Consider the following 13115-nt stretch of genomic DNA (forward strand, 5'->3'; position numbering starts at 1 on the left):
GGGACCAGCGATGGCGCGGGACTGACGGCCGCCTCCCGCCCGAACCCCTCCGCCCCGCCCGGGGCTCCAGGGGCCGCGGCACCGCCCCGACCTGCATGTGGGGCGGGCGCACCCGCGTCCGGAGCCAGCGGCCCTCGGCGCCCCAGAGGCGGTGGCCGGCCGCGCCGGAGAACCAGGAGGAGGAGCGGTGGGCCGGGCCGGGCTGCCCGCGCGCCGCGGCCCGGGAGCACGGGCTCCCCGGAGGGAGCGTGGGGCGTCCCGGTCCGGGAGGAGGGACCCGGAAGCAGAAGCGGAGCCGCGAGTCGAGCCGAGCCGCTGCCCCCGCTGCCCGCCGGCGCCGGGTGGGGGTCCCGGCGGCTGGATGGGCAGCGGCGGCGCGGGCCGCGGGCGGCGATGGGCGAGGAGCAGAGCACGGTGAGCGGCGGCGGCGGGCCCCCGGAGTCGCGGGCCCCGGCCGGTGTCGCCGCGGGCCACCCCGAGCCTCCGAGGCCGCGGGAGGACAGCACCGGCGCGCCCGGGCCGCGCGCCGCCCCTGCCGAGCCGAGCGACGGTGGCTGCGGAAGCGACTCGGGCTGCGCAGACGCGAGCGCCCCGGAGCCCGCAAGGAGCCGGGCGGGCCCGGGCTGGAGGAAGAGCCGAGCACCGGGGCAGCCCGCGGGACTGGCACTCAACGGGCCTCTCAACCCCCAGACTTTGCAACTGCAGCTGGAGCAGGAGGTGGAGGAGGAGGAAGCTGGGGACCGAAAGGAGGGAGGGGATGAACAGCAGGAGGCGCTCCCCTGCGAGCAGCCGGAGCCCGGGACCCGCGCGGGGGCTCCCGATGGACTGGTCCTGGACCTGCTGGGGCAGCGGCGCCCGCCCCCCGCCAGGAGACAAGTCTTCTGCTCCGTGTACTGCGTGGAGAGCGACCTGCCTGAGGCTTCCCCCGCGGAGCAGCGCCAGTCGCCCGGGTCGCCACCTCGGGCTTCATCGGTGCCGAACCCTCCCAGCACCCCTTCTTCTTTCCCCAGCCCCCGGCTGTCCCTTCCAGCGGACCCCCTCTCCCCCGACGGCGGCAGCATCGAGCTGGAGTTCTACCTGGCGCCCGAGCCATTCTCCATGCCCAGCCTGTTGGGAGCTCCACCCTACTCTGGCCTGGGCGGGGTGGGGGATCCCTATGCGCCCCTCATGGTGCTGATGTGCCGGGTGTGCCTGGAAGACAAGCCCATCAAACCCCTGCCCTGCTGCAAGAAGGCCGTGTGCGACGAGTGCCTCAAAGTCTACCTGAGCTCCCAGGTAACTCCCCCCTACCCCTGCCCCGTACCCCCTTCGGTTCCCGGTTCATCATTCCACATCACTGTCCAGGAGCGCGTCCAGCTCTCGGTGAGGTGCTGCTCTTGAGCTCCCTGCTCACTGGAAGAGAGACCCAGACACACCGAGCACCTCTATCAGTTTCTCACAGCTCAGTGTTTTGTTACTCGTTTGGTGTGTTTTGTCCTCACTGTCCTCACTGATTTACTTGACTGGAATTTAACTCTGGTCCGAGCAGGGCTTTGGTTGGCAACTGCAGAAGGCACAAGGTACAATCAGTTGCCCTCTGCTTATTTTTCCTACCGGATTGCAAGCAAGAGCTTGCTGGAAAGGAGGAAGGCAGGAGACTGCCTCATCGGCCTGGTATCCCAGAGACTAACAAGCAGTGGGCATAAAATAAGTATTTATGAGCTTGTGGAGAGAAGGGTTGGAATAAATATTCCAGATCCAGGATACCAGAATTTTACATTTTGCCCCGTTTATTTATTCCAGAACAGTGTAAATTTTATTCCTTGGCCCTTGTCCACTTTTCAGTTTCTTTTTTTTTCCACAGTAACGATGAAGTACTTTTTTTCGCTGGAGTGTTAAGCGAGCACAGTACTTTATTTCTTTAAGAGGAAAACAAAACACAGAGTAAAGCAAAACGAAGATAGGCTAAGAGGTTTAACAAAACAAGCACTGGTGAAACTTTTTTCCTGGGCCTCTTGTTTGAAATGTTTTTTTCTTGGAAAGCCAGAGTGTGCCGCAGACCAGCTTTCCTTTACTGAGGGTGCATGCGTTCTCAATCTGTGATTTTTCTGCCAGCGTTTTGCACAACCCAGAATGCCCTTTGATCCCGTGTCTAATTGTCCTGGGCCTATTCATCTTTCAAAACACTTGTCTGTTCAGGTGCCAACTCTTCTGTGAAGCCTTACAGGCCACTGCTTATATGCTTTCAAAATATCTTACGTATCTTATAGGCACTGAAATTGTTCCCTGTGTGTCTGTTTGTATTGCTAGACTGGACAATGTCTTACGGTCCCATATGTGGTAGTTTCACATTGAGTCCCTCTGGCACAAAGGTGTTTAATAACATTGGCCAAAGTGGACTGAGTAGGGCTCACACCGTGCGGGTCCTCTTTGTTGGTGGCTAATCCATGCTTGGGTTTAGACTGAAAGTCTGTACAGTGCCCAGCTGAAAATGCAAAGAGAAATTTAGAATGGAATGTTTAACAAACAGTAAATTGGCCAAAATAGTTGAGATTATCCAAACGCTTAGGAGAGGCTACCATGCTTCCTTCATGCTTTATCCACAAACAGGTACTTAAAGAGGGGAGGAATGTCTGCTGCTCCTTGTGGTCGTTTCTATGACATCACCGTCAAAACAGACATTGCTGCAATCCATGTGTAAAACCCAGGGGTGGGATTCAGGAATTCCTAAAATAGAGGCCCTGCTCTAAGGAATTGACTGTGCCAGCAGATGTGTATAACAGAACCGTACAAGGTAGCATAGAATGAGAGGTTAATAGAGTAACAAGGCCAGAGAGCACTTCCTGTGAAATGCAGTGGGTGGAGAGAAGTTCAAGGGAAGTAGTCATCGTGGGATGGGGTATTCTGCCCAGGAGTTCCTTAAAGGGGGCCTTTTCCCCAAAGCAGTTTTCTTTTTCTTTTTTTTTTTTTTCACTACTATAAGTTAGTTTTAGGAAGTCAATGTTTTAACTCTAACAAAAAAAGAGGGCATGGTGGTGGGGGAGGGATATGCGGTCAGTCAGGTGGTCATTGCAAGGTACAGGGTAACCACTGAACACGGCTCTGAAGTGACTAAGTCTCTGAAGCCGATATGCAGTGTTTATGATTGTTTGTATGGTGCTGACCTTCTTCTAAGCAAGGCATTTGACAGAGCTTCCAATAAAGAAAAACATACATCATTTAAAATAATAACAATCAGAAGATGAGTTGGGTATGCCAGGTGGGCTTTCCCCAAGGGGCTTTTGCACTTGCTGTTACCCGTGCCTGGACCATCCCCCTCCAAGTCCCTTCTGTGTGCTGACTCTACTCCCCTTTAGGTCATATTCAAATGTGACCTTGGCTGACCACTCTTCAGAGTTGAGCCTCAACCCCCACTATCTCTTCTCCTGTTTTCTCCATAGCACTAACATACTCAGTCTTATACTTGTAAGTCCACAAAGACAGAAGCTTTCACATGATGCGTTCTACATTTCAGCCTCTTCAGCATTGTGTAGTATATCACACATGTGCAACAAGAGTTGCTGGATGTATGAAAGGCCTGAGATTCCCCCAAAAACCAACCCTAGGAAGTAGTGTTCTGTTTGGGCACTAAATTCTCCTCTGAGCCTTTCAATATTTCAGACGAAAGACAAAGGCTCAAAGCAGACAAAGATAACAGGTTTGCTAAGTTTGTTATTAAGCTGAGAATTAAACCATTTAGGTAAACTTTTAACTTATTAAAAATAGCCCTTTTCAGCTAGATAAAAAAATGCAGATTTGTGTTTGTAATCTTTTTGATCTGTGTTAATGCTAAAGTCCCTTCTACTCAGCGAGTCTGTTTTTTTCTGTCACTTAACCTCTTTGTGCCTTAATTTCCCCATCAATGAAATGTAATTGCTGAGGATGATCTGTAATAATGCACCAGTTCCAAAGCAAAACAAAATCAGCCTGCATGGTTGTTTTGCTGCCTTACTGAACTAGATCAAAAGGGCACAGTAAGCATATTTTTTCTCCTTTTATAAGGTTTCTTAGGTTTAAGAGAAAGAAATGTGTCAGGACCAAACTTCCTGGGCTCTTAAAACCTTTGGAAATAACATGATGTATTTGAAATAAAGAGCTATTGGTGACTTTTTTGTTCCCCCTTTAGTTTGTGGCACATAGTGCGTTTGTAACATCATTTAAGAAAATAAAGCGGAGTCCCTATTAAACATTTGGTACAAACATTAAAAGTGCATATTAAATGTGAGTTGGAATATTGCCTGGTTAAATGAATATTCTTCCAAAAGGAGATGCAGAGTTCTTTGAAAGAGGATCTGAACTTGGAAGATAGGAATGCAAATTTTTAGATGATAAATCTGTTTCCATTAGTGCCACGGACTGAATATGTGACACTGGCGGATGACCAGCTGCCGTTAGTATTTCAGTACAGGCATAGTAGATTAGGCGGGAACTTACATATCTCATATCTCAATGCAGTTGTGATAGTTTTATTTTCAAAACATAATGTTTCTCCTCTTACTGCCATGACTGGAGCTGAGAGAAGTCTCAGTGAAATACTACAGTGTAGTGGGTACCATCCAATTTCTGATTGCCATGGTGAAGGGTTAAACTGATGGATTAAAAATCTTTGATACTACAGAAGATGTTGGTTTAGAGGCTATGAAGCAGGAGGGCAGAGATAGTTCGGTTTTATATAACCTGTGAGTACATAAATCGTGGGCACATACATTTTAGAAGTGCATTTCCCAGTGACCTACGTATGCATGTATGACTGTGGCTAAAACACACGATCTCAGGGATGTCTGCAATCTTCTCCAGGCCCCTGAGCCTTTCTAAGTATTGGCCTTATCTGGCTTGGCCTTTATCCCATTTTTGTAGGGAGAAAAATTACCTCTTGCCTTTGTTACATAGAATGATATACTCATTTCAGAAAGGCTCCACATGTATCTTTCTGATTTTGGTTTAGACAGAAAAATCTGTCATAAAAATGAAGTATTAATGTTTTAGAACTTTGAAGAAAAAGGAGAGACGTAAGCATGCCAACGGGCTGGCCAAAGGTAACAGCTGGTGGAGCTTTCACCACTCTGCTGAAAAGTTCTAGGGATTGGCAGATGCATATGGCCTGGAATGTACACACCTGTCCGATGAGTATTAATAGAGACAAGCAGCACATTTCTTCTACCGATTATGAACAAAACAGCTGCTAGATGGTGATGTCCTAAAATGACTGTCTGCTGTAGTCACCCTAGAATCAGTGACCTAGGGGTGAAAACTTACGGAGCCTATAATTAAATTCTGAGTCATCCAGATCTTCATGGGGACACTTTTTTCCTGTATACCTTAAAGCACCTGGAATATTTTTAGAAACCTCTGTGTTCGGTATTGAGTTTGAACACAGTTGTCTTCACACGAGTGAATTTATAGATCCTATCTGCCAGGTGTGATTTTGGTAGTCCTGAAGAATAATATGAGACTGAAATCTGTTTCAGAGTCACTCGACCAATTTGGAAAGCGAGAATTAAGGCGTATTTAAGCATATTCTTTTGTGTACAAAAGGTGTGTGTGTGTGGGGGGTGTATTTGGGGGAGGGTTACAGGATGGTTTGCTCTCACATCTTACTGCTTGATGCTCTTGTTTTCCCTCTCTCTCCCTCCTTCATTTCTCCTTATCTCTTTCTCTCCACCCCTCCCTTTTTTAAAACTTTCCAAAAATCTGCCTTTTACTGGTTTAAATTTGATTTCTGAAGACAGATCCTCTGAGTGCCGAGGCCTGGGGCCAGAAGGATCTTTTCTGAGGCTTGCTGCATGGGTGTTTCCTTTCCCTTCCAGCTGTCTGGAGATGCGACTTCACAGAGGAACTCTGCATTCTACTCCACTAACATCCACTAACATCTCAAATAGCAAAACAACTGACTCCAGGCATCAGATGAGACCTGTAAAGTGTGATTTTTTTTTTCCTCCTAGAGTAGAGCTCTGCTTTTATACTTGATGGCTTTTTCTTACTTTTGCGCTCAAAGACATGAATAAGATCATTAGAACTTCAACTGTCAAACCTTTTTTTAAGTTTGTGATGGGCAGTGTAAACAAATGCTTGAGTGGTCCTTATAATTAACTTGATTCATTTATTAGTGTAGCATTTGTACATTTAACTGGAATTTATTTGGGTACCTGTATGCACCATGGGATACTCTGTGAGCATGTTGAATGCCCTCAAGGACCCATTGTACAACCTTATTGGCAATATTTTTCCCAGCTTTATCTGGTGGCATAAAGGAGCTTTCTTAAATTACCAGACAACTATAGGTCTTTTGCTCTCTTCTGCTTTATTTCTATGAGATTTTTATTAAACCAATATTTGGACACCAGCTAAACTTTTATTAAGCATGTCATTATTCCTACTGTTACATTAACTCCAAAGTACTAAATCTGCCCATTTCTTATTCCTTAATATCCATATTTCTCAGAGCTCTTTTCAACTGTTGGAAATAGAATATTAGTAAATATCTTGTTCCTTTCAAAGTATTGACTGCCTTTACTTAAAATAATGTAATTTTGCTAAATTTGTTTTGAATCATTTGTGACAATATGACAAATAGTTAAAGTTATAATATTTTTAAAAATTATTTGTTCAAATTCACTTTGTCAGGAGGTTTTTATGTTGTTTTACTTTTTAGAGACAGAGTCTCACTTTGTTGCCCTTGGTAGAGTGCCAGGGCATCACAGCTCACAGCAACCTTCAGCTCTTGGGCTTAGGCAATTCTCTTGCCTCAGCCTCCCGAGTAGCTGGGACTACAGGCGCCTGCCACAACACCTGGCTATTTTTTGGGGGTAGTTTGGCCAGGGCCTCGTTCAAAACCACCAGCCTCAGTATATGGGGCCGGTGCCCTACTCACTGAGCCCACAGGTGCTGCCCTGTCAGAAGGGTTTTATATGGTTAACTAAATGAATCTTTCTATGTTAGTTTTGTCTTAAAATAAAATTTCAGTGTCTGTAGGAAGTAACTCCTAGTATATATCATTCTCTGTCAACTTTATCACTATTATTTGTCCCATCAATTTTGGAATGATTATACTTGAATTTATAAGTTTCCAATAATAATGATAATAACCATTTATTGAACATCTACATTCTAAGCATTCTTATACATATTTTTATTTCATTCATATGCTGAGATTTATATTGAATATTTATGACATACTAGGCACTGTTGTAAGTTCTGGGGATGCAAAGAACTTAAACCATATAAAACCCTTGGATTTGGGAAATATATATGCTAGGCTGTGAAGGAGACAGAAAGTAAAATGAGTAAATTACTTAGTATATTAGGAGTTAATAAGGGCTATGGGGAAGGAGAAACAAGAGAAGAGTGCTGAGAAATACGGGGGGTGGGGGGAACCTACATATATTTATTTATAGTTTTGGGAGGAGTTGTCAGGGAAGGTTTGAGTTTTGAGAAGAGACTTCATGATGGTAAGGAGGCAATACAAGGATGTCTAAGAGAATGGAAAGTAAGGAGTTCCAAAGGCAGAGGCGTGCTTAGGTGTGTTCCAGGCATGGTTCAGAGATCTGTGTGGCTGAAGCCTAGAGAATGGGGTGGGTAGTTTTAGAAGACAGCAGAAGGAGCGGGAGAGCTGGTTGAGTAGGGGCTTAAGGCTAAAAACGTTCATTGCTTTGGACTAAGATGGCCTGAGAAGCTAGAAGTTGTTGAGCATCTTCCTACAAGATGCTGAGCCTCTTTTCCCTTTTATAGAAATGATCTAATCATGGAGAACACACAGTAGGCATCAGGAGTGGAAGTAAAAAGATCAATTACAAGATTAGGGCAGTAACCCAGCGGAGAGACGATACAGTTCAGACGAGCGTGATAGAGGGGAAAGTGGTTTGAACTGATTGAATTTTGAATATATTGTGAAGATAGAACTGACACAATTTGGTGATGATTGCATGTGGGATGTGAGAAAAAGAGTCAAGGATGACTCAGTTTTTGAGCCCAAGCAAAGGGAGTTGCTATTTAATAAGAATACTGTCAGAGGACTAGGTGTACAAAGAATGAGGTATTTGAAATGCTGAGTAGACATTCATAAAGGGATGTTGCATAGGTGGTTGGTGTCTGGCACTCAGAAGAGAAATCTGAACTGAAGATTCAAATTTGAATGTTAATGGCATAGATGGTATTTAAAGCCATTAGACTAGATGAGGTCACCTGTGGGGTGATAGTAGCTAGAGAAGGAGGATGGAAGATTGAGTCTGGGAATACCAGTGTTTAGAAATACAGAGTGTGGGACATTAGAAAGGAACAGCCAGGAGACTGAAAGGGAGTGGGCCAATTAAGCAAGAAGAAAATTGAGAGAGATTGCTTACCCAGAAGTCAAACAAAGCCGGTGTTTTAAAAGGGAGGGACTAATCCTTGTGTCTAGTGATAGTTCTAGCAAGATTGAAATAGACCATCAGATTTCTCAACAAGGAGTTATTGGTGACTGGCAACAGTGCTGTTTGCATTGGCAGTCATTGGGTGGGCCTTCTGGTGAGAGCAGGTTCAAAAGAACAGCAACAACTAACTTCATTTTTGTACTCTAGGTAGTAGAATGTTAGATGAGGAAACTCAAGGTTAGAGAGATTACATAGCTTGCTCAATGTCACAAAGCTAGCAAATGGCAAGGGTGGGATTTAAATTCAGATACATTTGGCTCTGAAACCCATGCATGGCCTTTTCACAGTCTTTAAATTTATTATCTCATGCATAAGCTAAATATACTTATTTATTTTTCTTTTAATTTAGTATCTGTACTTTGGTAAAACACAAGTGTTCTAATCCACAGAATAGAAAATCACATGTTTAGAGGTAATAAAAGGCTTCTGCCCAACTTCTTTCGTTTTTTTTAGACAGAGTCCCACTTTGTTGCCCTTGGTAGAGTGCTGGGGAATCATAGTTCACAACAGCCTCCTACTCTTGAACTCAAACCATCCTCTTGCCTCAGTTTTTCATTTTTAGTAGAGACGTGATCTCACACTTGCTCAAGCTGGTCTGGAACTCATGAGTTCAAGGGATCCATCCACCCTGGCCTCCCAGAGTGCTGGAATTACAAGGGTGAGCCACTATGCCTGGCCTCAGCTTCTGCCCAATTTAGATTCAGAAAAAGATGTCTACAAAACACAGCCTCATCTTCATGTTAAAACATCAAGAATTTGGCTTAGGAAATCTGTGATTTGACATACTATTAAGTTTTAGTGGTTTTCTTCTAACTTTCTGGCCATTCCTTTTGTTTCCATTGGTGGTTCCTTTTATCATCTCTCACCCTTAGTATCTGCGTGGCACCGTGGTAAGTTCCCTCTCTTCTCACTTTATATGCTGCTAATCGGGACATCTTACCCACTCTCCTGATTTCAAGTAATACCTATGTATTGTTGTTTGTCAAATCTTTATTTCTAGCTCAGATCACTCTCCTCATCTTTGGTACCAAGTAGCTATCTCCTTCCTGGACAATTCTAGTTGGATGCCCCATCCGCAACCACCTTAAATTTAACTTCTCAAACTAAATTCCCCCTTTCCTCATCTGCTGTTAACAGCAGTACCGATTCAGATTCCGTCTTCTCAACCTCTTTTTACTCTGCTGCCATTATATGTGTCTCTTTTTTGTGATTGTGTGTTATATGCTGATTGATGTTTGATTAGTTGTCTGTGACTAGGCCTCCACTCCGTCCCATGCTGTTCTTTGAGCTGCTTTCTTAAGTAGAACCCCAAATTGATCACAGAACAGAGAAGGTGCTCTATAAATATTTGTTAAAAGATTGAGTGAATGTGGGCGGCACCTGTGGCTCAAAGGACTAGAGTGCTGGCCCCATATGCTGGAGGTGGCGGGTTCTAACCCAGCCCCGGCCAAAAAACTGAAAAAAGAAAAAAAAAAGATTGAGTGAATGATTGGAAATACATTATAATATGTTTAGATTGGCATAAAAAGTAAGGTAAGCATTTCAATCTGAATGTATGGCACTTTATTCCATGATATATTTAAATTTTGACTACAGTGACATCCTATGGCCTGAGTCTTTATCCCAGCATTTCACCTATCCTGGAGGAATTTATTTATTCTTTAATTATAATGCCTGTACTGATTACTATACCTCTTATTTAACGAATTCCTCCAGAACCAAGGGGCTGAAAACAACTATTTTATTTAAATAATGACATTGTGTGTCAGGAATTTGGGAAGGACTCAGCTGGTCAGTTCACATTTGGGGTTTCTCATGTGGTTGGAGTCAGATACCATCTCACTCACTTTCCTGGCAGCTGATGCTGGCTTTTGTCAGCAAACTTTTTTTTTTTTCATATAAAAGCTGTTCTCTTTTAAAATTAAATATTTTAGAATTCCATTGTAATTAAAATATGTCAAGGTCAGGGTCAGCTTCTAATTGTCCTAATTAACACTTAAAATTATTCTCTATATGCATACCAACAACTTTGTGAATAAAAAGAATTATTCCGTGTAGTATAATTTCCTTTTTGATATGGTATGTCAAAAGGATATACTGTATCCTGAGCCTGAGTGGCATTTTAAATGTTTGGACAAATGTAGGAATATCTTTCTGAATAAACAGAGCCAATAGAGCATATTTTTTTGTAGTCCTGGCATATTCTGTGCAGAAATAGTGTAGTATCTAATGACACCTTCGAATTAACCATCCTAGTTAATCTTTGTTAAATTGGTGCACTGTTGGGTTTTTAACGGTTTTTGACACAGTAGATGTTATGGGTGATTTTATTATTTGATTATTGTCTTCTTTAACAGGTAACTGTTTAAATTTCCAGAGGCATGTATGCTGTGCTCAAAAGTTTCTTTTTGGCTGAGGCTCTGTAGTCTGAAATGAAGCGGTATATATTGCTATTAGGATGTTCCTCCCCCCTTTTGTTCCCTGGCTCAGGTAACTAAATTCTGGGCTTAGTCATTCCTGTGAATGACTAATCCCTTTTTAAATCTTTCTAAGCTATTTGCCTCAATACTATTCTTTACTGTAAGATTCAGAGGCTAATTACAGGCTCCCAAGCAAATTGCTTCCCTTTTTGTGGTGTCGGTTCTTGCCTTATTTCCTCACATGACTATTGCCCATCTTCAGCGTTCCTGAAGCTCCTTCGCCTGGAGTTGTGTCTGTAAATCACCACCACTTTTCCTTCTGGTTGCTTAACATGTAAAACAGCAGGAAAAAGGAAACAGTTACTTAAAAGCTATTTTTCCTAATGTTTTAGTTTAGTTTATTCTTAGTTTATATCTTTCTAAGTAGAGCTGCTGAGTGAAATCAGAAATGACTGTGATATGGCCAGATGTAATGCACTTTTTTTTTATCTGAGTATATAACCTCAGTGGGCAAAGTGGCTTTTCATTCTCAGGCCAGAGATGCTTCTGGTAGGAAGTAATAGGTATAATCTTTTCTTTTTTTTTTTTTGGCCGGGGCTGGGTTTGAACCCACTACCTCCCGTATATGGGTCTGATGCCCTACTCCTTTGAGCCACAGCACCGCCCCCAATAGGTATAATCTTAAGAGTTCTCATTTGTTTCTACCTTTGACTAGTTTTACCCTTAACTCCAGGGTTACCATTTTCCTTCTCAAGATTCTTTGTAAAACAAATATTTCGAAAATAATGGGTTCCTCAAATCAAAGAAAGGAATATTCCATATGTCTCTGTGTGTTGTACTTATGTTAAAGTTGTATAGTGTATATGTATGTAAATGTTAGTGTGTACATGTATGTGCATATACGTATATATACTCATTCATACACATATACTACACACTGTCAGCTTCTCAAGGTTATTTATGTATGTGTCACAAGAGGAATATTTGCCGATCATGGTTTTAAAAAAAAAAATTTAAGTACAGTCATTTCCAGTTAAGTTCATGTCTTTCAGGTATCATTTGAATGAACCAAAAGAGATATCTTTGGAGTTAACCTTTAGTTGTTGTTGGCCTTAGTTTATTCATTTATTTGTTTATTTTTGAGACAGAGTCTCACTATGTCACCCTTGGTAGAGTGCTATGGCATCTCAGCTCACAGCAACCTCAAAGTCTTGGGCTTAAGCAATTCTCTTGCCTCAGCCTCCCAAGTACCTGGCACTATAGGCGCCCACCACAACACCCAGCTATTTTTTTGTTGTTGTTATCATTGTTGTTTAGCAGGCCTGGGCCGGGTTTGAACCCACCAGCCCCGGTGCCTGTGGGCGGCACTGTAACCACTGAGCTGTGGGTGCCAAGCCAGGTCTTAGTTTTTAGTAAGTCAGTTTTTAGTCTTTGATGCTTCACTCTTAATGTTTTAGTTTAGTTTATGTTTTAGTTAGAAAGTAGAAACTTAGAAGGAATGCTTGGAAAGAAAACATTGGAAGGAAAGATTGTAATATTTTCACTAATACTGTACTTGGGTTTTTTTTTTTTTTTTTTTTTTTTTTTGGTCATTTTGTTTTTAGGAGTTTTGAAAAAAAAAACTGTTCAGTCATACTTTTCTCTTTAAAAATCACTGGCATATCTTTAAAGTTTAAAGCTTGGAAACAGAATTTTCTCTCCTAGTTAGAGATCATCCAGCTTCAGAGCTTCAGAGAGTTTTTAATCCATTTGTTTAAAAATATAAGAAATGAGCAGTTTCTTACAAGTTGCAGGAATAGCAGACTGATATCAAGAAAGACATAAATCTACTAGCTGGACTCCAGCCACAATCTTCACATAATTAATAGATGCGAAACCAAAGTAAGTATAGCGATTTAATAAGCAGAGGTGGCAGTGCACACTTCTCTATCTTTGTGTCCGTGTGAGGTGGCTGACTTTTCATTATGACAGTTATTAAACCAAATTACTGAAATAAATTGAATATAGACCTAGAAGCCCAGGATCACTGAGTACTGAACAAAGATTTTCAGGAATAATGAAGCCAGTTCTAATACCTTACTTTCACAATTATTAGTGATAGCAAGATATGTTATATCATTAATCACTACATTAAATTAAGGTTAAAAGATTCTAATCTTCTTTTGGCTTATTACAATCTCAGTGGATTGCACAGAGCCTTGCTGGATTGCTGAGGTTGCTGTGAGGCCAGCAGGGTCAAGCAGGCGGTCTCTTCACATGCTGGGTCTGT

The 13115-nt window shown here is 42.9% G+C and overlaps 1 protein-coding gene across 1 annotated transcript in view; it reads left to right on the forward strand.

Moving 5' to 3' along the window:
* The first annotated feature begins 355 nt into the window (after positions 1 to 355).
* The window catches only part of RNF217 (ring finger protein 217), a 109737-nt gene continuing 96977 nt past the window's right edge, over positions 356 to 13115 (forward strand). The window contains exon 1 of the mRNA XM_003781642.3: positions 356 to 1275. Coding sequence (XP_003781690.2) covers positions 394 to 1275 — 882 coding nt within the window. The 5' untranslated portion in view covers positions 356 to 393. The remainder of the gene's footprint in view (positions 1276 to 13115) is intronic.

This window comes from Otolemur garnettii, unplaced genomic scaffold (genome assembly GCF_000181295.1).
Source record: "Otolemur garnettii isolate 467f Iridium unplaced genomic scaffold, OtoGar3 scaffold00002, whole genome shotgun sequence".
Classification (NCBI taxonomy): domain Eukaryota; kingdom Metazoa; phylum Chordata; class Mammalia; order Primates; family Galagidae; genus Otolemur; species Otolemur garnettii.